The sequence below is a fragment of the Mya arenaria genome, chromosome 13 (genome assembly GCF_026914265.1).
Source record: "Mya arenaria isolate MELC-2E11 chromosome 13, ASM2691426v1".
NCBI lineage: Eukaryota > Metazoa > Mollusca > Bivalvia > Myida > Myidae > Mya > Mya arenaria.
In genome coordinates, this window is record NC_069134.1 from 20,545,342 (window position 1) to 20,570,200 (window position 24,859).

General features: G+C 34.6%; 1 protein-coding gene across 1 annotated transcript; it reads right to left on the reverse strand.

The window, feature by feature from the left end:
* Window positions 1-1,945: 1,945 nt before the first annotated feature.
* LOC128213783 (cyclin-G-associated kinase-like) lies at window positions 1,946-24,799 on the reverse strand. Its single transcript, XM_052919839.1, has 23 exons — window positions 24,600-24,799; window positions 22,416-22,477; window positions 21,205-21,264; window positions 20,550-20,664; window positions 19,739-19,878; window positions 19,024-19,149; window positions 18,152-18,241; window positions 17,621-17,756; window positions 17,188-17,334; window positions 16,567-16,720; window positions 14,728-14,780; window positions 13,918-14,066; window positions 13,417-13,539; window positions 12,474-12,607; window positions 11,891-12,004; window positions 11,369-11,567; window positions 10,884-10,963; window positions 10,466-10,659; window positions 8,796-10,010; window positions 8,328-8,507; window positions 7,796-7,938; window positions 7,114-7,290; window positions 1,946-6,720 (listed from the first exon to the last, which is right to left on the reverse strand). The coding sequence occupies exons 1-23, from the start codon at window positions 24,730-24,732 to the stop codon at window positions 6,619-6,621; spliced, it is 4,026 nt and encodes a 1,341-aa protein (XP_052775799.1). The 5' UTR covers window positions 24,733-24,799; the 3' UTR covers window positions 1,946-6,618.
* Window positions 24,800-24,859: the final 60 nt, after the last annotated feature.

The window sequence follows — 24,859 nt, forward strand, 5'->3', positions numbered from 1 at the left end:
ATGACCCAATATCGAACTTGACCTAGATTTTATAGAGATGATCATTCTGACCAAGTTGCATTGAGATTAGGCTAAAATTGTGACCTCTATTGTGTTCACAAGGTATTTCTACTAATTGACCTACTGACCTAGTTTTTGACCCCAGATGACCCAATATCGAACTTGACCTAGATTTCATAGAGATGATCAGTCTGACCAAGTTCCATAAAGATTAGGTCAAAATTGTGACCTCTGTTGTGTTCACAAGGTTTTTCTAATAATTGACCTAGTGACCTAGTTATTGACTGCGGATGACCCAATATCGATCTTGACCTAGATTTTATAGAGGTGATTATTCTGACCAAGTTGCATTGAGATTAGGCTAAAATTGTGACCTCTATTGTGTTCACAAGGTTTTTGTACTAATTGACCTAGTGACCTAGTTGTTGACCGCGGATGACCCAATATCGAACTTGACCTACATTTTATAGAGATGATCATTCTGACCAAGTTGCATTGAGATTAGGCTTAAATTGTGACCTCTATTGTGTTCACAAGGTTTTTCTACTAATTGACCTAGTGACCTAATTATTGACCGCGGATGACCCAATATCGAACTTGACCTAGATTTTATAGAGATGACCATTCTGACCAAGTTGCATTGAGATTAGGCTAAAATTGTGACCTCTATTGTGTTCACAAGGTTTTTCTACTAATTGACCTAGTGACCTAGTTTTAGACCCCAGATGACCCAATATCGAACTTGACCTAGATTTTATAGAGATGATCAGTCTGACCAAGTTTCATAAAGATTAGGTCAAAATTGTGACCTCTATTGTGTTCACAAGCAATTGTGAACGGACGGACGGACGGACGGACGGACGGACGGACGGACGACGGACGAAGAGTGATCACAAAAGCTCACCTTGTCACTACGTGACAGGTGAGCTAAAAACAACAATTGTACTGTCGATAATTGGTTACTTGAGTGTAACCGATTATCGATAGTAAAATTGGAATTGATTCCCAACACTAGAATATGGAGAGCTACATGTATACTACTTACCCTAATGTCAGCGTCACACCTTGGTTAAGGTATTGCATGTAAGCAAATCTAAGTCATTACCTCAGCAATTACACCATGTATTGAATTCCAACCTACTTAATAAATGAAGTTAGATACCAGTAAATCTATATTGCAAATAATGCAGTTTGGCATTTTATATTATTCCACTTAGAAATTCTGGTCAACCGTCAATGTTTTGCATGTTATCTAATTTTACATTGATCCATGCATGTTTTTCCAAAACTTTGCTTTACTTTAGCTTATAAGCAGGGGAATAGTTGAGCACACTGTCTTTGTGACAGCTCTTAATTAGAAGGACCATGACTTCAATTTGGTGTGGCCTTAATCCAGATATGACTTCTGTCAATTCCAACATTTGTACCAAGCTTAATATAAAATTGGTTGAAGTTTTGCATGCGAGCCATTATCAAACACATTTAAGTAGCCACTTTTTGTTGCGTTAAACTTTTGTCAGTGTTATCAGGCTTTGAAGGTGATTCATTTTGACACAAATCTGATTTCTTTTGGAATTGTCGCATTAATTCTTCGCTTCAAGCTCCCATTATACACACAGCACAAGTCCTTGACTTGTTCAAATATGGAATTTTATGTAACAGGGCCTTTTGATACATTTTTGTGTAAGAAATTTGGCCTGTTCACCCAAGTCATACTTCGATTACCGCACACAAACTATGTGTTCAATTTTAAACTTTTTAAAGGTTTATAAAAGACCATAATATAATATATATATATAATAACATTAATTTAATGTTTGTTTGAATTTTGATACCTCAGTTTTATGACTATGTCACCGAGTATGTGGCTAAATATACCAGCACGCTGTTCTCTGAGAGGTCTTGGAGGAATGTGGAAGTGCAAAATAAACACAAACAACTATGATGTAATTTCAATGTTTTATTTGTACATGATAATCAACAAAGACATTAATTCTGTGAGTACATTTACCATAACGATACTTTGTAGGGAACAGCACACAAGGGAAGTTCTGATGGACCCGATTGGGCCCAAACTCATTTAAATATTTAATCCGAGTTCAGGTTGAGGCTCAAAACTGCAAATATGTATTGCAGTTTTCTTAGCATTGATGGCAAAAATAGTTTAATACATGTATATTACCATTCAAAAGCTTCAATGGGCCCAGATCATTGAACCAATAGTATTTCATAAGTGGTCAACAAAAGTGAGCTGGAATGTGTTACATAAGCCATAGCTTTATTTACAAAACAATATGACTTAACTGAATGTTTTTAAAAGACTTTGGATGATTCTCATATTTATTATTTTTTCTAACAGCAAGAACAATGCATGGGGATAGGCAGCAACCCCAGGCTGTCTATTTTTTTTACGACTACGGCACAAGATGTTAATAAAAAAGAAGCTTTCTGCAGCTAAGTTTAAGAATATGATTAAATATGCATTTTGATACTTGTCAATCTTATCCCTCCAGTAATAATTTCATTTTAGAATTTGAGTATTATAAAAATCCAGTTAGCATGAAAGCTTAAGAGTTTCTTGTGACCATTTCCAATTTAAAATCAAATCTTACTTAAGTAATTTTCTTTGACAATATTAATTCTAGCATATACTGAGTTACAAATTTTACTTTACTACATATTTAGACAACATGAAATATAATGTAAACAGAGTAAAAGAAACCCATATCACAGTCAAATAAATGTGGCAAAGAAATGAGAAATCACAAACCTATTTCACCCATAAACAAAACAAGTACAATTCGTAACAATAAATATACATTTTTACAACAGCAGAAAGCTCAAGGCTATTCCATTTGAACAGACAACCCAAGAAAAGGTTTTTGCGAATTGGACTTCCCCCCCCATTTCCCTATAGCAGTTTATTCAATGTTGAAAGGTTGAAAAACAAATCCACTAGACTTTTTTCATTTGCCTTCCTGGGGTGGGTTGTTAGTTTAAATGAAATTACCCTGAGGTAACACATACAGATATATACACACTATCTGATATAAAAGGAAAAGTGTGCACAACAAGATCAGCAATGCCACGCATTGTATGGGGAAATATTGAAGTCACATATAACAGAGGGGTTAACAGCTATCATTAAACAATGGCAACACAACACATTATTACTAGTCAACAGAGACCAATTCATATCAACTACTCATAGGGTTTAAGCCGAAGAGTTATTGGAGTGTGCTGCAACCAGTTCTTTATTGTTATTACTCTACTTATTACTGTCATGTAGACAAGCATGTGTACCCTTCTGTCTACTTAGAATGAAATGCTTAAGACCGAGGAATATTTCTTTTGCTCAGTTAAAATTTATAATGTGATCATAAATACAAACAACATTTTCAGCAAATGAAACCTTATACATCAAACACATCAAAGTTTTCTTTCAATTTCATAGTAAGGCCACTACTTTTATATAAATTGGTTTACAAAACCGGCGGGTCTAATTTTCCGAAAAGTACAAAAAAAATAAAAAAATGAATTTCACTATTTTTTCAAAATTATTTTCCCGACCGTATTGATTTTGGTGCGAAACGAAAGAAAAACGCACAGATAGGAGTACGAATGCAGTAGATCTCGACTGTTTTGTTGTTCCGTGGCCGTATTTGCCAATTTATAGTGATAGCATGTGAGCCAGTCAACTGTTATGGCAGCGCAGATGGCAATGGCGGAATTGACGATAGCAGTCATTCTTTGTATGAAATAATTAATTAAAATATGCAGGAGTTGTTAAAATAACAATAGCAATAAACATTGGCAAATTTAACAGCCGACACAAACAATAACTGTCACGTGATTGTTGTTATTCCCCGCCAATTTAGGTCATGAAAATATCGTTGTTTATAGATAAAAAATAAAATTGTCAGCGGCTGCCACCGAATTAGTAGACACAAATATCTGTAAATTATGTGTGAGAAAAACATTTTATAACATTTTATGGTTAAATATCAAATAACAGTGCACTAAGTGTGAGTGGTGAAATCGAAAGTAAAATTTCTAAGTTGACACCGGTGACCTAGTTTCACAACTTCGGTCGATGGTGTTTATGGATTTGAAATCACAAAATGGTTTGGAAATACTTGTTATTGAGTCAATGTAAAGCTTGTGTTTATTCTAGATTACATGTTTATTCATGTTTGGGTTAATAGTAGAGTAAAAACAATGAAAGAGTTGAACACATGTCTTGAGCAATGACATTTTAATACTAATGCCATGAGTTGTGTGCAAAACATTTAGATAAAATAACACGGAAAACTATTTTGAATAAGTCCATTTCAATTTGTAATGAACTTGATATTTCACTATAAATGAGATTTGTTGTTGTAACCAAAGAATACTCTTTAAAATGAAAAATAAACAAGCATGAAGTATAGATGCCCTGTGAACTCGTGTATACACAAAATGGCGGAGTTGGAAGAAGATGAAAATATCCGATACATGATTATGGATTTCTCTGTTACTATCATTGGTACATAAAGTTAAGTCACATGCTAGATTTATTATTTTGTTACGTGATTTTTATGTACTGATGTGGTAATTTGCTGCAAGATTTGAATTTGAAATGGATTTGGTGAACATCCCATGGTAAATATCCCGGTCCGAAAATATCCGAACTTAGCATGGATCGAGTTACACACAACTAGGACCCACCATGGAAAAGGTTATTAAAACTCAAATCTAGGTCTAGTTTGGTTTTTAGTTTTTCAGGAATTGCTTTCACAAAGCTCAAATGTCTTCATAAAATGTTACTTCCTTATTTACAAAATTGGTAATTATTTCACTTTATTGGCATTTTCCAATATTGAAATAACTGAAACAATGTTTAGAAAATAGTATGTATTGTTTTAATACAGTGCATTTTTTTTTTTGTATTTTAATGCGTAAAATTGCCTTCTCTTTTTTCAATTTAATATTGTTCAGTTTAGTGTTCTGCATTCACTTTTGCTTTATCATACCCTTGAAGCTTAACAAATGTCTTGCTGAGTGATATTCAATGTATCTTTGATAAAAAGTGTAGTTTATACATGTAAACATGTTTTATAGTCAATTTCATTGATGTTTTATATGTTTCACAGTATGTAAGATTTAAACTATGTGTTTAATTAGAACTTTGAAACTTTGTGTGTATTAAAACATGCATTAATAGCAGTTTAAAAATTTAAAATGCCATGTAAATGATATAATTTTTCAATGTTTTTATGTTGTTCTCTGATTTTTACCCTTTAAGAGTATGTTTTGTGACTTTTTTCCTTTTTTTTTTTTTTTTTTTTTTTTTTCGACCGCCCGGTGGACATTTTTCCCAAAAATTCTTGTAAACCAAAACATAAAAAAGGAGTGGCCTAATTAAGTTCTTGACAGCCTGATGCAATGTGCCCTTTCATCCCTTAGATGCATTTCCCTCTGTGGCATCATGTCCTTATTAATTCTTGGCTAAAACCCTACATTACTTATGAGTAACAGAATACAAAATTAAAATTTCAACAACTAGTCAAAAATATGTAAAGTCTATCATCCAAAAGAATACTTTGAATTAAAAATCTAGTTTTTTTTTCAGTCAATTCATCTTAACAGCAATTAACAGCAATAACTTAACAGTTTTAATATCTTTCAGTTACCTTACAACAATATATTGCATAGTACTATAAAAGGTATACCCTACATTAACACCCTACAACAGTGAGCATACTGACTCACAATCATAACCAAATCTAACTTCTGCATTCCAACAGAGATCGCAACAAGAAATCTTATTTAATTATTTAGCAAATATCTGACACAAACGTCTAAATTCGCATTTATAAATTCATTTCCATGGTGGCTGTATTTTTAACTTAACACATTATTATCGCAAAGACTTGCCGGTGTAAACCATAATGACAGAAAAATCAGATTAAATCAAAGCATTCTCGATAAAATATAGAATGTGACAGCACTCTTAACTAGCCAAACATTCTCTTTCTCAGAATAGTCAGTATTCTGTAGCAAAAAATAAGAAATTAAATAAAAACATACATGTATTTGTCATTGGTGTGAAGGAGCAAAAAAAATGTACAATCATTTGTGACTATGTTTTTGGCTCTAATTATTGCACAACAAGTATGACAAAGTCTACCATCTTGAATCATCTCTGAAATAAAACAATGAATAAATGGGCCATTCATAATCTGCACTCTTTTCTGATTCAATATCATACTTATTTATTTCTTAAATATCAAAAGTAATGTTTGGAAATAAAATGTTCATTAAGAACATATAATTATCATTATCTAAGTGAAATGACAATTAACTGGCTTCTTTTAGGAAAATATCACTGAAAAAATATTTTATTACATTTAAGTAGCAGGGTTTTTAAATAATGGAACAGGAGTCTGTTACCCTAGCAGTAACATGAACACTGAGTGAAGACATTTTAAGGAAAAATCTGTTGCTTCCCAATATTTAATTGAACACAGTTTCTTCTGAACAACTCCACAAATACTGATATTAAGACTCTGTTCATTATTCAGCAGAGTGACGTTAAAACCTCAAGTAACATTGTACACGAAATTATGAGTACACATTTCAGTAGAGTGACTTCATTCCCTCCTCTTCAAACTGGGCCCAGGCATCATTCAACTCAACAAATACTTCCCTAGCCAGATCCAGATGAGGCGAGTCAGATAGCTGTAAGTAAAATTGTTTATAGGTAAGGTTAATGTCGCAAGTAAAATATAATACATAGAATGTACTTGCGGCTAAGGGCTATTCCAGTAAAACATATAACCCATGGGGGGAAGGCGATTACTTCCTTAGTATATGGGTGGGTGTCTTTTCACTTATTTGGACATTCAAACGGTAAATTTGCTTCTGTAGGGGGTGGTATAATTTAAGAGTGCCTTCCCCCTGGTTATCTGTTTAAATGGTTTAGCCCTAATCATATAAGCTTAAGTTAAGAAGAATATCCAATGGTTAACTTTTGGCTAAATACCATAATCATTGAATCTATTTTATTGGTAAGTAGGTATTATTGGATAATATTAGCTTATCAATCAACTGTTCAGTTCCATCTTCACTAACCTTATCGGGGTGTACTGAGAGCACAGCCTTCCTGTACATTTTCTTCACCTGGTCTGCGGAGACAAGGTCATGCATGCCACACTGTTTCCAGCGCTTTTCATCCTCCCAGAGAACAGTGTGGAGAGAACACAACAAAGCTCGGATATTACGCTCCTTGCCCTTTGTCCACTCCATCACCTACAAAAGATACACACATTATTGGTTATAAGTAGAGTTGATTGGCCGGTATCGCTGAAGTAATTAGTAACACAGAACCCTGTGCTTGGAGCACAAAAACAGTTTTATAAATGGATTTAAAAAAGGTACGAGTGAAGCATAAAAGAAGAAAGTAAAACTTTGAAGAGGCAGACTCAAAAACCCTCGAAGTATCTTTATAATAATTTGCATCTGTGTCACTTCAAACAACAAAGTACAGATTGCTTGAAAGTATGTTCTCAAGAATGATGTGGTGACAACCAAAACACTTTGAAGGGATGAAACTTGCTTCTCATAGCTGCTGCTGGGGTGGTACCAACTGAGTACCTATTCGACGCAAACTTATCTGTGTATCTGATTGACAAGTCTGTCCCACTAAGTTTATTGGTAAATTCTTAAGAAGGATGCAAGTTATAAAGAAATGATGTGATGGTATTGCACATATTAGCAAGAATGAAACCATTGTGAATTTAAAGCAATCTACTACCTGGAGTTTAATAGGGTCCATTTCCTCAGCCATGACTTTCTTCTTCATGGCTCCTATTGTCTTTGGGCCATCATCTTTCTTTGTAAAAGTACTGTCCTGTGGTAACAGATCCTCAAACCCAGCATTCCTTGGTGGACGTGGTCCTATGTAAATGTACATATTACAAATTAGACTAACTGTGTTAGAGCATCTACATGCATTCATGTTTGCAACAGGTAACTTTTATCAATTTCTTAAATATATTTATTATAAAGGTATACTGCATTGTTTTCTAACTTATTTGTGCATGAAAAGATCAATGAAGTCAAGTTTTTCCATCATTTTATCCTAACACACAAGAAACAGTTTTATTCATGTTTATTAACCAGCTTTTATTTTCACACATCTTGGACATAGTGTGATTCTTAACACCGATATAAGGCAATCAACAAACTTTTTGAAAGACAAGAAAAATATCCTCTTCAGAGAAAAATTTAACCCTGCTTAAAAGCCCCCTTTCACACGGGCGTTCATCATCAAACAGATAGCATACCAAATGGTTTTTGTCCTGCATCACTTCGGTTTGAAAAAACACTGCCCTGGTTGTAGTTGGGCCCAGATTGTGGGCCCCTGGGACCAGCACCACCTTGCCCAGCACCTGGTGTCTGTTTGGGTGGTTGCTGCTTGGGTTTAGGTGGTTGTTGCTGCTGTTGCCAGGGTTGCTGTAGACCACCTATAAAAAGAAATGACAAAGAAAGGTAATGCCTTAAGAGATAGGTAATTTGAATAAACTATACAGCCATAGGAAATTTCTAAATACTATACAGCCATAGGAAATTTCTATCTGTAAATTGAGATCATTTGAAAATATCTTTCAATGAAACATATTCCATACCATCAAACCTTCTGAAGTAAATATTTTCCGAAGTTATTAATATGAAACATGTAAGAATAGTTAAACCTACACACATTTAAAATGATATTATGTCCAATGCACACAATTTCAGAGTCTATGTAATACCTTTGTATCCTGACCCCATGGGAGGCTTTCCCCCTTGTGGCACAGGTTTGCTACTTGGCTGTTGGTTCATTGGGCCAGGTGATGCCTTTCCAAACCCTCCAAAGTCTGCAAATGGATCAGCTGGTTTGGACGGTCCTGCCGGTTTACCTAAACCTTGTGCCTGACCCATTCCCCCCATTGGCTGGAATGTTCCACTATTGTTACTTGACATGCCCACACCTGACTGCATTCCTCGGAATGTACCACTGTTGTTTCGAGGGATGTTAGCCCCCATACCCATTTGTTGGAATGACCCAGAACTAGCTACATTGGGAATATTGCCACTGCCCCCTTGAAGATTGGAAGATGAGTTATTTCTTGATAAGTTAGGACTAGATGATGTTGATACAAAGCTGTTCCAATCTCCCATTAGATCACCACTACTGTCAGTTGTTGCTTTACTCTTACCAACTGAACTCGAGTCTTCTTTAGTACCATTTAGATCTGCAAATGGATCAAATGCGTGAAATTCTCGTTCAGGAGCAGTAACTTTCACTGGAGGAACATTTTGTTTTGGCTTATTATCAAATGCTTGGAATGGATCAAAGGAGTTTTCATTTTTCTTCCCAGATGAGCCACTTCCAAATATGTCATCATGAACCTCAGCTCCTCCGAGTAAATCAACATTTGATGGAGTCTTATCTATATGCATCAAATCTATGTTGTTTGCTAAGTTATCACCACTGTTCATGTTAAAGAAATCAACATCTTCTGTTTTTGACTGAGGTGCAGCATTGTCACTATTTTGTTCACTAGGTTCCACATCTATTAGACTGCTGGCTGACTTATTAGCTCGTACATCTGTTGAACTTCCTCCCATTCTCTGCTGACCAAAGGAAGCGAAGTCTTCCTCATCATCACTCATACTTCCTAATAAACCAGTTTCTGCCTCTGTCAAAACCTTTGTCTCTTGAACAGGTTCGGAGTTAACGTTTGCTGAATCTTGTCCTCCATTATTCCATTCTAATGTTTCAAAGAAATTGGCTGTTGGGACCTCTTGCCTAGGCTTGGACTGGTTTTGTGTTTTTGGCTGGTTGCTAGGGGACAATCTAGACTGGTTTTGAGGTGACGACTGGACTGTTTGCTTTGGTTTCTCACTTGGGACATGTTGTGGACTGTCATTGGAGCTTTGACTTGAAGACCTACATAATTGCGCTCTTCTCTGCTCCGATATACCTAATGAATAAAATTTTTATTGAAAGTTGTTTAGTTAAAACCACCTGTGATTGTCACATAGCTTGGATACTAAAATATGGCCTTCCAATAGGAGTTTTATATGAATTTATATGAAAATATCATTTTATTCATATGATCTTTTTTCAAATAAACAAAAAGAATTTCATAGAAATTTCATATTAATAGTTTTTAAATAATATTGAAGGACTGAAAAGCCATATTTTAGTGTCCAAGCTATGTGAAAATTGCCATTTGTAAAATCATTTAAGTATAGATCTTAGCTTCAGTGCAAAATTCCTCATTTTAGTACTCCTGGATACTGGCAATCCTGAAGACAAAATTGTTTTACAAGCACATGTATGTTGTTTTTTTTCTTTCCTACCCATTGTTCAGTAATTTCATCATTTATTATGATAAGTTCTACAAAACAATTCTCACGATATTCATCTACCTACCAAAGTCTGCCATGGTATCACTCATCTCCTCCTTGTTAGAGAAGAGAATTTTGGGCGATAGTCTTGAAATATCGAAGGTGTCCCAGGGTAGTTTCTGTTCTGGGGGTCGGTCCTTGGGGCTCACAGTGGTGTTCAAGGTCACTGTGAACCTCTCTGGGTACTTGTCTGGGGTGTCAAGCTGGTCTAGGTCATACCTGAGATAATGTATCATTGGACAAGGTAAATGCATAGACTGGTTGTATAATTTATGGACATGATCTAAAAATCACGCTCAACATTCATATGTCCAACCATAATCTTTTGCATGTGCAGTTAAGACCTGTGTTTGCTAATCTAACATGGTAATTTTGAGGGCAAGATTATGCTTCAATTATGATGATAGCATTTCAAGTACAAATCAAACCAAATGGTAACATACTGTGTAAATCTGAGGTTTTTCCTGTCTGCCATCACAAAGCCAGTGTGGATTTGGAACTGAAACATCTTCATAGACGTGATCTGTAATATATTATAGGCAAATGCTCTATGATACCCAGCAATATACATGTACAATGAAGCCCTGAATTGAAATTCTGCTTTCAAATATGCAAAATTTACCTTAAAAATATGAATTCAAATGACTTTATACAACGAAATGAGGCTTTAAAAAACATGGGGCCTATGCAACTAAGGAGCAATGGCTTACCTAGGAGGTATTTTTAACGTATTTTCAATGCGGTATTACTGATGCAAATTAATCTAACAATATTGCTCATTGGATTCTTGATGAAACAGCCCCAGCTTATAAAAACAATGTTAACCTGTTCTTAGGAATTTACATTTGTCTCAGTAGTATAGTTGCTTGCATATGTGCTGGGTTTTCTTATGTAAAAATACAACTAGAGCACAATATCCCTATCCTACCTTTCCTTGAATCTTTCCCCCAAATGTAGACCTGGCATGGTAGACAGTGATAGTGATATCCCCTGTGGCAGAGACATTCAGGGGTATGGTGACCTTGCCCTCTGCCTCGGAGAAGCCCTTTATCTTCTCGTACTCTTGTGACGTTGACAGGATCCTGTCCTCTCCCACATACACCTCCACAAACGGCGTGCAACCATTCCTGATGAAAACCAATCAGTTCATAATTTCAATTCAAATTTTTCTAAAATATTCTTACCCTGTTCTTTTAACTTAAAGGTTTCACTACTACGCAATCAGCAACTGTGACCTTGATCAATGATCATACCAATTTCATGACACCATCTGTGTCAAGGAACTTGAAGATTAAACCTATAAGCCACTCTCTTTTGAAGGCAGAAGACTATTTACCTAACCATATAAGAAAAGGTCTGTTAAAAATACTATCCTTTTCTTAGAAAACTGATTTAGTGATCAACAACTCGTGTCTGTGATAAGTTGAAATTCAAGACAACGTTGACTTACTTCATCTTATTGAAGAGGGGCACTGGTGCCATGGTGATGGAGTTGAGTATGACCGGGCGGTTGTGGGGCTTGTAGAGTTTATCTCCTACCAACTCACTCATGTACTCTATGTACCTGAAACACAACACTCAAATGTATATACCTAGGTACCAATACTCATGTACTCTATGTACCTGAAACACAATACTCAAATGTATTTACCCTGGTACCAATACACTCAAAGGATTGTGCTTCCACCTTAACCACACACTAGATCACTCACACACTCTTAACATGGATTGGATTGAAGACTGAGCAGATGAAAAAAAAAATTCCAGAGAGTTTGTGTGCCACATTAGGCCAGCAATAGGGACAGAGGGCATTGCCCTGGTGGGGGTCAAAGGTGACAAAGCATTGTACACATTATTTGAAGAAATGATTTAAAATATATGTATCCCTCTTCAATGTTCAAATCCATCTTTTACACTTACTGTTCACTTAATAATTTAATGAGGCAAATCATTTTGTGAGACCTATGATTGGAAGATATAAACAAGGAAGACTGCATAAGATATACAATGGACAATGTCAATATTAACCGTACCTTCTCTGTGAGGGTGAGACCTCTGGTGAACATCGTTTGTTACTGAACATTGTAAGAGCCTGCTGGGGACCGTCAAACAAGCGACAGAACACGAGAAACGCCCCCGCCACAGTGGCCGACGATGCCTTGCCATCCTATGGAGAAGAAAGAAGAACACATAGAACAAATTGGAAGAGTTTGTCTTTTTGTTACATAATGTAAATTGCAAATTGTGAAAAATCATAGAATTGGAAAAATGCATTCCTTACAGTTTTGAGAGAAGTACTCATATAGTAACTTTAGGTCTGAATTTTTGTGGAATAATTCAGTGACACTATATTCTTATAATTAAGTAAATTCAGAAAAAAAGAGTTAAAAATGTTTTTTTCTGAAGATCATTTCTGAATTCATGGACCAGGTATTTTTGTATGAACATTTCTTCAATGACAAATGTTACTGTATACAACTACACTAGAGCCTGTTTGATAAGAAGGATCTCAGTCCATAGTTTCTATAATCTTCAATCTGTATGAACATCACAAATGGCAACAAGTTTTTTTCTAATTTTTAAATTTTGTGCCAATATTTAATACTGGCTAAATTTCAATTAATAAAAACATGTAGACAATAATAAAAATATGAGAATAAGGTAACATTTAGGGCTATTCCATTTAAACATATAACCCATAGGGGGAAGGCACTTTTAAATTATACCACCCTCCTACAGAAGCAAATTTACCCTTTTGGGGTCAAAATTAGTGAAAAAAGACATATATACTAAGAAAATAATTGCCTTCCGTGGGTAACGTGGGTTACATCTTTTACTGGAAAAGCCCTTACTACTAAACTAAACTAAGATCATTATTGAACAGACCACAGAACCGTAGTGGTTTTAAAGAGAACAATACATTTGAAAACATTTTATTCTTAAAAATGTTCACAAACATGTACACAATCCACATACCAGGCAGTGGACTACACATATATTTTTTGGGTTCTGTCTGAGCCAGAGGTGCATGTTTTTACAGATGGCAAATAGGTTAGCCAGGGAGGGTGCTTTCCTGATAGGCCAGCCACAATCCGATACCTGAAAAAGGATAAGAAAAGTCAGCATCAAACAATGCAGATAATAAGTACTTTTTTGGTAAAATTAACAATATATCAACTGTCGAACTTAATATTATTATGGCAATACTTGCTTAGTATATCTATATTTGGTAATTTAGCTTTCAGTTTTATTTTCAAATTAAAGCATAATTTGTCCAAAAAAACTGAGGAAACATTCTGTTCCGGATGCTTAGTCTCAAAATAGCTTAATATATTTCCATTTCCAATATGCTGAGAAAATCTTTGGCATTTACAAGCGGTATTTCATAACACAATGACCAAACTGCATTATTATAATGGTTTATGTAAGTATACATGCACACATGTAATCGTTAATGCAAATCTCCAGGGTACCCACCCTATTTTCAAACTTTATGTTCCTGTACTGTCTCTGTGACAGATTGTACACGGCATAGCAACCCCGGTGTCGGCCCTCTAGGTACGTGCGCACGTCATCTATGTGGTTCTTGATGGCTGACTCCACACCCTCTGCCGGGAAAGACATCACTGAAACAACATAGTTATAGGGATCAAGAGCTGTGACTAATGTAATTCATTATAATTTATTATATAGTTCCTTTCTATCTTGTTATTCCTTTCATTGTCCTTTTAATGAAATATTCATTTAAAATCAGACTGATATATAAATGCCAATATCTCATTTTAGTTTAGTTTAAACTTATATATTTTACAACGATTGTAAAACAAGTTATTACAACATATATTAATCACTTTCATTGGCACAATTTTATGCAAAAGTGTGTCTTGTGTTGTAGGGGAAACCAGAGTACCCATAGGAAACCAAAAACCAAACTCACATGCACCAAGGTCATTTTAAAGTATTCATTATAACAGAACAAGCAAAATGGAAACTACAGAGACGAGCACAGTAGCCTAACACTGAGATGTTGTTTAAATGCACAACGGTGAAGGCCAAACAAAGGGGCAACGACCCATGACTTAATTTTACTGGAAATCACATCAGAGAGAGTTATCAAAATGGTGTACATCATACATTATAACCTGCAAAGCATGTAGAAAACTGTAACAGATGTTAATAATGCAGGTTTTAATGACACCTTCAAGAGAATATCATCTTTATGCAACTGACATTAATTATTGAAACTGTATGGTAACAGCTTACACTGTATCTCTGAACGCTTCTTACCTGCTACTCTTGATGTGATAAAACTTATGTCAAGATCTCCTTTATTCATGGTCCTGTAAAAATAAATAACTGTTACCATGGAAAAATGACATTTAAATATTTTTTAAAATCTAGCTACACAGTGGGTACAAAATTGAAGATTAAGTTAGACAAACAGGGCTTTAAAGTCTCATGGCTCATTTTTCTAGATTCGCTCCCTATTTCTGTCAGTCCTGTTCCTCATCCATCATAACATGCAATGCCATACTAAATAAATAGTTTCCAAAACATAAATATCATTTTATAAAGATCTACTGTATTAGATCTAGTCCAAATAGCCATCTTTCTAGATTTGTTATTGGCAGACACGTGGCATAGAAACATAAAAATGATAAAAAAACTAGAAATGTGTCCATAGGACACGGATGCCCCCACTTCGATTTTTTGTCACAGAAAATAAGCCATAATGATTATTCAGGATAATCTGCACATATAGGATAAGTTGAGTTGAGTTGGGTTTTACGGCATCGCAAGACTGTATAGGTTATATGGCGCCATTCAGGCAGGAAAAAACTTGTTGGATCCACATTGGACACATACTTTTCAAGAATTAGATTGGAAACATATATTTTTGAAGTATTTTTGGCAAAAAAGGGCCGTAACTCCTAAATGACTAAAGCGATTTCCATGACTATCGAACTTGATCAAGATATTATGGTCACAAACATGTGTTTAAAGTTTGGTGAGGATTGGACAAACAGTTTTCAAGAATTAGATTGGAAACATATATTTTTGAAGTATTTTTGGCAAAAAAGGGCCGTAACTCCTAAATGACTAAAGCGATTTCCATGACTATCGAACTTGATCAAGATATTATGGTCACAAACATGTGTTTAAAGTTTGGTGAGGATTGGACAAACGGTTTTCAAGAATTAGATCGGAAACAATCTTCGGGACGTACGTACGTACAGACAGATGTACGTACGGACAAGGGCAACCCTATATGCCGCCACTTTGTGGGGGCATAATTACTGAACGTCCATTATTGTGGATATTACTAGATCGAATTATCATTCAAGAAATATTTCAAGCAAGACAAAAGATGATCAATATAACTATAATGAAACACCTTGCTGAATAAAACTTTAATGAAATACCTTGCTATCTTCTTCCAAGGCAAAAATTGCATAGTGGTTATAAAATTTCCCTGAGTCAAAACTGAGAAAAATATGCCATGAATCTAATGAGCATATTTTTTTTAAAGAATGCTTGAGTTAAACAGAAATTCTGCATGTATTGTTAAATTTTCTTCAAACCAATGCATCCTTGTCAGAATCCACTATGCATCACCAATATACCGGAATTAAACCAAAACATTGAATGATCATATTGCGTATTTCCTACAATATCCATTTCATCAATTGCAAAGCAATCAAAATTGTTATTGCAACACATTATAAACTTGTCATTTATTTTTAGTTATAGCTGATAAATTTAAAACAAAAACAAATTTAAACTTTTTAATTTAATTTAGATACATGAGCTTTTTCCCCCCCAAAGCCATCTTGGCTAGCAAAAACTGCAAAAGGCATTCGTTTATTAACAAAATGGGTGGAGCTATTGACTGCTGCTAATTTACAAGGTAATGGGTTCGACTCATGCAATCATTTGAACTGAAATGATGTCAGGTCAATGTTGATGCTACTACAAATTTATGATGCGTCAAATTCAGGGTGTATACTGGCAGCTCAGACCAATTAAAAACGCTGACTAACTGATGGTAAACAACAAATGGTTTCCAAGATTTTATATATTCAGGTGAAGAAAAAAAGGTGATTAAATTACTCTTATCAAACTTACAATGAAACAGTTTCCACCACTTTAGCTGAGGCATCTTTTACATTCTTCATGAGGTTTCCGGCTCCAATCTTGAATGAGCTAAACAGGGAACCAGCTCCATCCTGGGTCTGCTGACCTGCACTGCTGGGCCCAGAACTTGGTGCAGCGTTGTACGCTGGAGACAAGCATGGATAGCAGAGTCAACATACATGCATTTCTTTCTTGTTCAAAATAATGCACATAAAACTTGTTCATTTAATTTTCAGTTATACAAACCATGTTGGTAATCTTAAAGTTATCACACTACATACAATATTTAACCAATTTGTTAAAAGAAGAACTTTATTTTAAGAGATAAACAGTACATTTCATGGTAGCTCTGTATTCCTGAACTTTTTAGTGTTATAACTTTATTAATATAAAAACTATTTACATAACAAAGATTCATATTCAATTAAATTATGGAAAAAGGATTCTTTATAAGCTAAAAGAAGGAAAATAGCAGTCTCAATTTAATTGTGATTGTCTTGAAATGATTGAAACTGTCCATTGACAGTCATGATATATTTCAGTGCAACAAAATGTTTATGTCCACAAGAGCATTCATACAGCAATCTCCAAGCAACAACCCTCACAACTTACCCTGTGGTGTAATCTGGACATTGGACAACAAAGCTTGTGGCAGGGGAGCAGTCAGCTTGACCTTCCTGACCTCGGCAATCTCCTCCAGCCTCTCAATTATGTCCTTGATTGTTGGACGGTTTCTTGGGTCCACTTGGAACATACCCACTGCAGAGAGAAAGTAAACGTCTAATGCATGATGTCATGTTCGCCAATACATTGTATGCTGTATGCAACTAATAAAGTCTATGCCCCTGAATTTGTTTCAGCTTTAAATGATTTCTTTTAAATAAAACTAAGGCTGCTTAGTAAATATCTTACAGAATAAATGCTTATAGAATGTTATTTCTAAAACTGCCACATAAACAAATAAGCAGATATGATAGTCCCATTCTATTTGTGGAAAGAAATACCAAGTGTTTATCCCATATATTCTCTATATTACAGAACTTACTGATGAGATCATGGAAGACAGTGTACTCTTTATCATCTTCAGGTATCTGGTAGTTAGCGTTGATGATGCGCAGCTTGGCCGAGTCCTCATAGGGGTGGACACCAAAACACAGCATAAACAACACACAACCAAGGGCCTGCAAAACATGTGGCTTATTTCATTTATTATATAAGATGACAGAAACAAGAGTACTAATTGTATTTTTCAGAAAAAGTTTGTATCATTAATGCCTATGCAAAGAATTAACTGATTGATTAACACATTCATACATTAACAAAAAATGTGAGACCATTAAAATATAATTTTAAAAGTAATATCTACCTTAAACTTCCAAACTGACATGAACAACACCCAGGCAATATTAAGAAAATGCATGTTCACTGTTTGCCTAAACAACATCCCGGCAGTATAAAAAACATGTCTGTAAAGTGTTGCATGTCCAACACCCAGCCCGTGTTCAGAACATGCATGTTTAGTATTTTTAACTCCTTATTTTAACTGATGTTACAAAGCTAGATTCCAAACAATTACCCATATATCGAGTGCCTCATTGATGGGGAAGTTCTGGTAGAGATCCAACATCTCTGGAGTCCTGTACATAGGGGTCGTGTTCTTGGTGATCTATGAGATCAATACATGTAAATGGCTTATTTATAACAAACTATTCTACCGTAAATGACTGTGACACACTTTTTTCCCTCAGATTTTGATGTAAAAAATGCCTGCGTCTAATAAACAGTAACAAGCTTTTTAACTTCTTTCTGAGGTCGATTCCATGCAGAGTTTATTTAGATTTATGTAGGAAGGGTTGTTACTCGTGTCACATGGATCGATATATACAGGTTAAAACGGCAGTTGAAGATCAGGATACAGTATATCTTAAGACATTTTCATGTTGTTTTTTTCATCACTGTCAACAAACATGGTGGCCAAAATAGGCAGACGATTTTGACATTTTTTCTATGGTTTCTTTATTATACCCAAAACATAGATTAAAAGTTTTTTTCACAGATTTTTTTGCCTGTGCCTTATACCCCCTATTATCTTATACCCAGTCATTTACGGTTCTCTTTTGATTTTTGCATCTTCATTTCATTCATAAACCATTGGAACTATTTAAAAGATACTTCTATAGGATTCTTTAATGTTTGCACATAACTCAAAAAATATCTGAGCAAAAGTGGCAGGACCTACATGTACAATACATATGGCATAATGCAAAAGATACATACAAAGTGAAAGGGAATAGATTTAATGGTTTTCCAGTTATATCCAATATACCAACAGATTCTGATTGATTAATTTAGACTAAAATGAAGTTGCTCACACAAAAAGGCAACACAATGAAACAAAGTGATTTTAAAGCATTTAACATCAGTATGATTATGTACATGTATGAGTACCTCATCCTCGACTAGACTCCTCCTCATGGCACTCCACGACTCATTTACGGAGTGGGTCTCTGTGGTGGCACTACCAAAGTCACACAGCTTCACCATACCACCAGTACTTATCAGAAGATTTTCTACCTTGAAATACAGGGGAAATAAGAAAAAGATCAGCAGTTTGGCTGAAAATAATCAGCAATAGTGTTAGATATTGTTACAGCAATCATTTGCTTGCGATTGCAACCTGTTCTTTACAATACATGGTTCAAACTTTAAACAAATGTCTGAAAATCCAATAATTTCACATATAATATTTCAAGGCTTTTTAAAGGCTTCTCTCATAGATTGGCGACAACACGTAATCACTATTAAATCAACATTAAACCCAACTTCTGTGATAGAAGTGTTGTAATTGTCAGCTGTGCATGTGCAGCCTTCTATTGTTTCCTCAATTCCTTTACTTACACAGTTTAAAGTTAGCAATTTAAAGGCAAGATCTTTTCATTTATAAAATATTTCCTGGATGGTGCAAAGTGAATAAACTATAATCAACAATTTTGCAATGCTTGAATCTTGTTGTTATTTGTTTTAATGTTTTGTCTTCGTTAACTATTTAAGTAAATGTTATTTTTTACCAAAATGTAAAACACTTCAATTCAATTTCTGTTTCATCATTTTTTGATGGACATGTACCACAGATAACTATATCAATATTAACACAAGTCCCTACCTTTAGATCTCTGTGTATGATAGGTGGTGACTGTGCATGCATGTGCTGAACAGCCTTACATGACTGGTAGAATATCTTCAGCACCACATCAATGGGGAGGGGGCCATCACGCATGTTCAACACATCAACCACCTGACCTCCTGGTCATTTAAAGAAAAGGTTTATCAGTTTAACAGAGATGTTTATGGAACCATTTTTTAAACTACCAAGTTGTTACAAAAATGCACCATTTCTGATTGTTAAATAATCTTTTGTAATCACTAAGGCTCTTTTCAATGAAGATCGTAAGGTTCAAGATTGTTAATATGTAAATTTCCAGGCGTAACTTCGCTTTTGGCATAAACTACATTTCAATATAAAATATCATAAGGACATTTATTGCATAGATTATGCACAAGTGTACCAAAGCACTCATGCAGTGTAAGGTTTACAACTAACTTATTTAAACGGGGCCCTGAAGTCTCAAGTCAATTTCTAATTCAAGTTTTCAAGTTTCATAGCTCACTGAGTTGGCATTTGACAGATGTCTCCACCTAAAACATTAATGTTTGATACTCAGACAGCAGGAAAATATCACATCATATCAGGAATAGGCCAAAATCAAGCAAATAATATCTTATTTAAAACACTTATATAAATTTTATCATGTGTGTCTCATCTCAAACCCTTTTGGCACAATATTGAATTTTGGTGAAAATGTGTTACCAACATATAAGTAGTTGGCCCAGACTCCCCAGATGAGACACAATCTTCCTAAACCATGAGAAATCCATATGATTTACAGAAATACTTTAAATATAACCACTGATACCTGTACAGAGTTCCATGAGAAGCAGGAATTCCGCCTGGCCATGGCCAGACTCCTCCTTCCCAATTGAAGCTGCTGATATGAACTGCACTATGTTCGGGTGCCCCGTCAACTTTTTCTGAAATATAAAAATCCAGTCACAGTGAATTTAACAAACAATTTAAACAGTTCAGTACTAGTTTTAAATTGAGCTATATTAAACAATTATTTCAGAATTAATAAAACAGATAACCTTTTATTTGAAAGTATTCAGGTTATAAGATACCTGCCATACCTCATATGTGTCATAAAAAAAACTCTCCAATGCAAATTATTTCAACAACAATACAATGTAATACTATGTACTATTAAAAATTATTATGCTTCACATTCTTTAAGGAAATAGGATTTCAATTTTTCATTTACATAACAGTCAAACCCCGTTGGCTGGAACTTGCTTGGCTTGATTTCATCGTTGGCTCGAACTGGATCCAAAGGACCGATTTCTTAATACTGATTGTTAAAATTTATGCTTGGCTCGAACTCCTCGAGGCTCGAGGTATTTTCGCCGATCCCTTAGAGTTCGAGCCAACAGGGTTCGACTGTATTGTTAAAAGTTAAAACTTGTACATGGTATGTGTAACAATTACTTTTTCAAAATTATGAACTTAGCACTTACCAAGAACTTTATTTCTTGCACAACTGCTTTTGTTTTTTCTTCGTCATTTGCAAGCAGACGCTGAAAATAACAAATGAATATTGTTTTCAACTTTTAAAATGACAATTCTTCTTTTTAATATATTTTGAACTTAAGCATCTTTATATTTAACAATTTATCTCATGAATGAATGATAGTGATCATTGATTGAATTTTGTTATTTACACTATTAGAAATATCGGACAATTACAGATAGGTAGTGTTGGAAAGTCTGAAACGTATGGCAACAGCAATATAACACAATTTGAAATAAAAATGGATAACATAGGGTAAGTAGTAAAGACAATGTTTTTTCTCTACCTACGAAGCTTTAACTAAACCCCATTCACAATTAAAACAAGAGCACAAACTGTCACAACGTACACCCTACCTAATTCTAGGACACAAAGTATGTTGATAAGTGGTTGTATGTTAGGCCGAATTTAGAGAGCTGACACTGTAAAGACATTTTTTGCCAATTCAAGGGTCATAACTCTAGAGTGACTGAGGCAACATGACCTGACCAAAATATTCTGCCCATACACATTCTGAATAAAACTTGGTGGTGATTGGACAAAGGCTTCTAAAGTTATTGAGAGGACATGACAAATTAAGGTAATTTCTATTAAAGCCAATTACTCTTGAGACACTAAAGTGACATTGCTGGTTATCGAACTTGTCCAAGTCATTATGCCAATACACATTCTGACCGACTTTGGTTATAATTGGACTTCACTTATTAAGCAGACAACAAACTGGATGCTGCCAAACAGGTGTATAAAAAGTCTAAAATTTTTACTACTTCGTGAAAATTTTAGACTTTTATACACCTGTTTTAAAATGTTGGGACGTATTATAGTTTAACCTGTGGCTAACGAGCCATAGTTAATGGAAGGTTTAACTGCTATTATGCATTTACTATAATCTATTATACATAAAAAAATATTTGCCAAAACTGGCTATGAATATTATAAATACCAGGAATAAGTAAAATGCATTTAAAATGACAACCCGTTATGCCATGTAATACATAAAAAAATATCAATATGATTGCCCCACTTTATCAGTAATATTGCAAATCCCTATGCACAATCATACTAAATTCTTAAATCAAACAAACAATATAAGAACATAAGGTAAATCTTGCACCTCTACACATGCAGTAAAAGAAAAAAATGTTACAAATTTCCTACCTTCAATGCAAACTCTTTTCCAGAAGAATTGTCTTGTGCAACAAAAACAAACGCAAATCCGCCTGAATTTAAACAAATAAAGTATCAATGATCAGATAAATTTTATGATTTATAGAAAAGATGGTTACACCAACAAAGATAATAAAGAGAAAGGTTTCCTCGGCAGCAGGATTCAAACTGAGTACCTCTCAGTCTGCTACTGAGGATATGTACCCAAAGCAGTTTTATCTAAGGAATGAATTGCTGGATTTATGTCATTATCGGGGTATGAATGCCGTTGGGCTGGTTAAAGTGTGTGGAGTCCAAAGCACTCCACACATACGTTAACCAGCCCAACTGCGTTTATATCCCCAAGAATGAAATCAATCAAGCAATTCATTACTTATATTTACACCAATAGTTCATTATTTATTTCCAGAATTGTTAATAAAATACTTATTTTCATTTAAGAAAACCTTTCAGAAATTCTCTCTCACCCATTCAGTAAATAGAACAATCCGATCGTAACCGGAAACAGTTTGTCATATGACATCATAACAATGCGGGAAAAAATAAACAACTTCATAATTGATTTTTAATGTAAAATTGAAACACTAATGACAACAATGTTTTAACAAATCTTAAATTAATGCTTTTTAACATGTTGATTTAAGTTTAACATGGCCTTCTTACACAATAAAAACAATAACAAGATAAATTTCAATTTACATATATATATATATTTATATGCAATCCGAGCATATCGGAAGATGTTGCATTTATTGGATGATAATGGCAATTGCTAAATGGTCATTCATTAAAGAAAGTGAAGTTAAGGTGTAAATATATAGCATAATCAACTTTTAGTATCATAATTGCAGCAGAATACATGTATACCTTGACCCCCATTTCAATAAAGATCATTTGCTTAAATTGCTTTAAGATTGAAAATCCAGATGTAACCTCCCTTTAGGCATAAGCTGCATTACTATAAAAATGATGTAAGGACATTGATCGTATAGATTCTGGTTAACAACTTAAGGTTTACGACGAATTTTATTGAAACGGGCCCTCAGCTATATCTTAAATTCTGGGCAGTAATAATCATTGGACTGCCAAACTGGGTCTTATACATTGTACATGTCTTTCATAAACTTACTTTATCAAAACTACAAATTGACAGCTCAGTGTAATACAAAATAAAAATAAAGGTTGCATACATCGTATGCCAAGCCCTCTTTAACAGGGTTGTCAATAAGTTTTGGGTGAACCAACTGAAACAGAAAAGTAGGCGGCCAGCTAGGGGGATCCCCCACCCCCCGGAAAATTTTAAAATTCAGCACTTCATTTCCTGCATTCTGGGAAATTTGGGAGTATTTAATTAACCCTTTACTTCATAGATACGAAATTTTACTTATCTATCCATAGCTTCATTATTACGGAGATCCACGCTTCATCGATAGTTTCAAAGATACATAATTCTACGTATTGGTAATGAAGGGTCATTTATTTTCATATCTGTTGCTTGTTTATTTGCTATAAATTCATTTCCATGAAGTATAAACATCGTTAAATACAATGCACTAAAACAACACAACACTATGCTACTATTTTAAGAATTTTCGAAAATCACGAAATAAGGTCATTGGTATCAAAGATGCGTAAATCGTTGACTGCGCAGGTTTGTAGGCATTCCTGTCTCGTGTTCCTCATGGAAATTTACACAATGCTGCAAGTTATAATTTACTACAAATAATACAACTATATTTTATTGATCACGCACCTGATGTCACAGAAACAAAAAATTGTGTACTGCATCTACAAAAACGCCCAGTCGTAAAATAATGATTCCGATTATCAGAAAATTTTAAACCAGTCAAGGCGATGCTCTAAATATAAGAGATGTTATAGGCGAAAAGGACTGTTTAAGGGGTAAGGAACATTTATTGCCAAAAAAAAACTTGCGATCAATTCTTTCTTTCTAACGAATATGAACTGGCCCAAATTCCATTTGAACCTTCCATTTCGGCTGGCGACCGGTTCTTATTGACAACCCTGCTTTATTGCCTTTAACTGTACAAAAAGGCATGATAATCTCAACCTATAAATATCTTATAAACTTATTGACAAAATATTTGTAACATTTGATTACATTATCAAATAACAACTTTATTATTGATTACATATAAGGTGGGAGGGGCAAACCTTCTGCTATTTTTCTCTTGACACGCAATTTTTGATTGCCCAGTTCTACAACCTGACCAACAAAATCATTTTCTTCTCTGCCCGGAGTTGAGCCACTGATCAACCCAAGTGCGGATTTAAAGAAATCACTCATGATTTCTTTGAGAAAACATTTAAAAATATCACATTTATTAGACTTGGGATGCTGGCGCTGGCGTAGATCACATTAGTGACGTCATGAATATTTCACCAAGTGTTCTATTAATGTCGTAAAATACGTC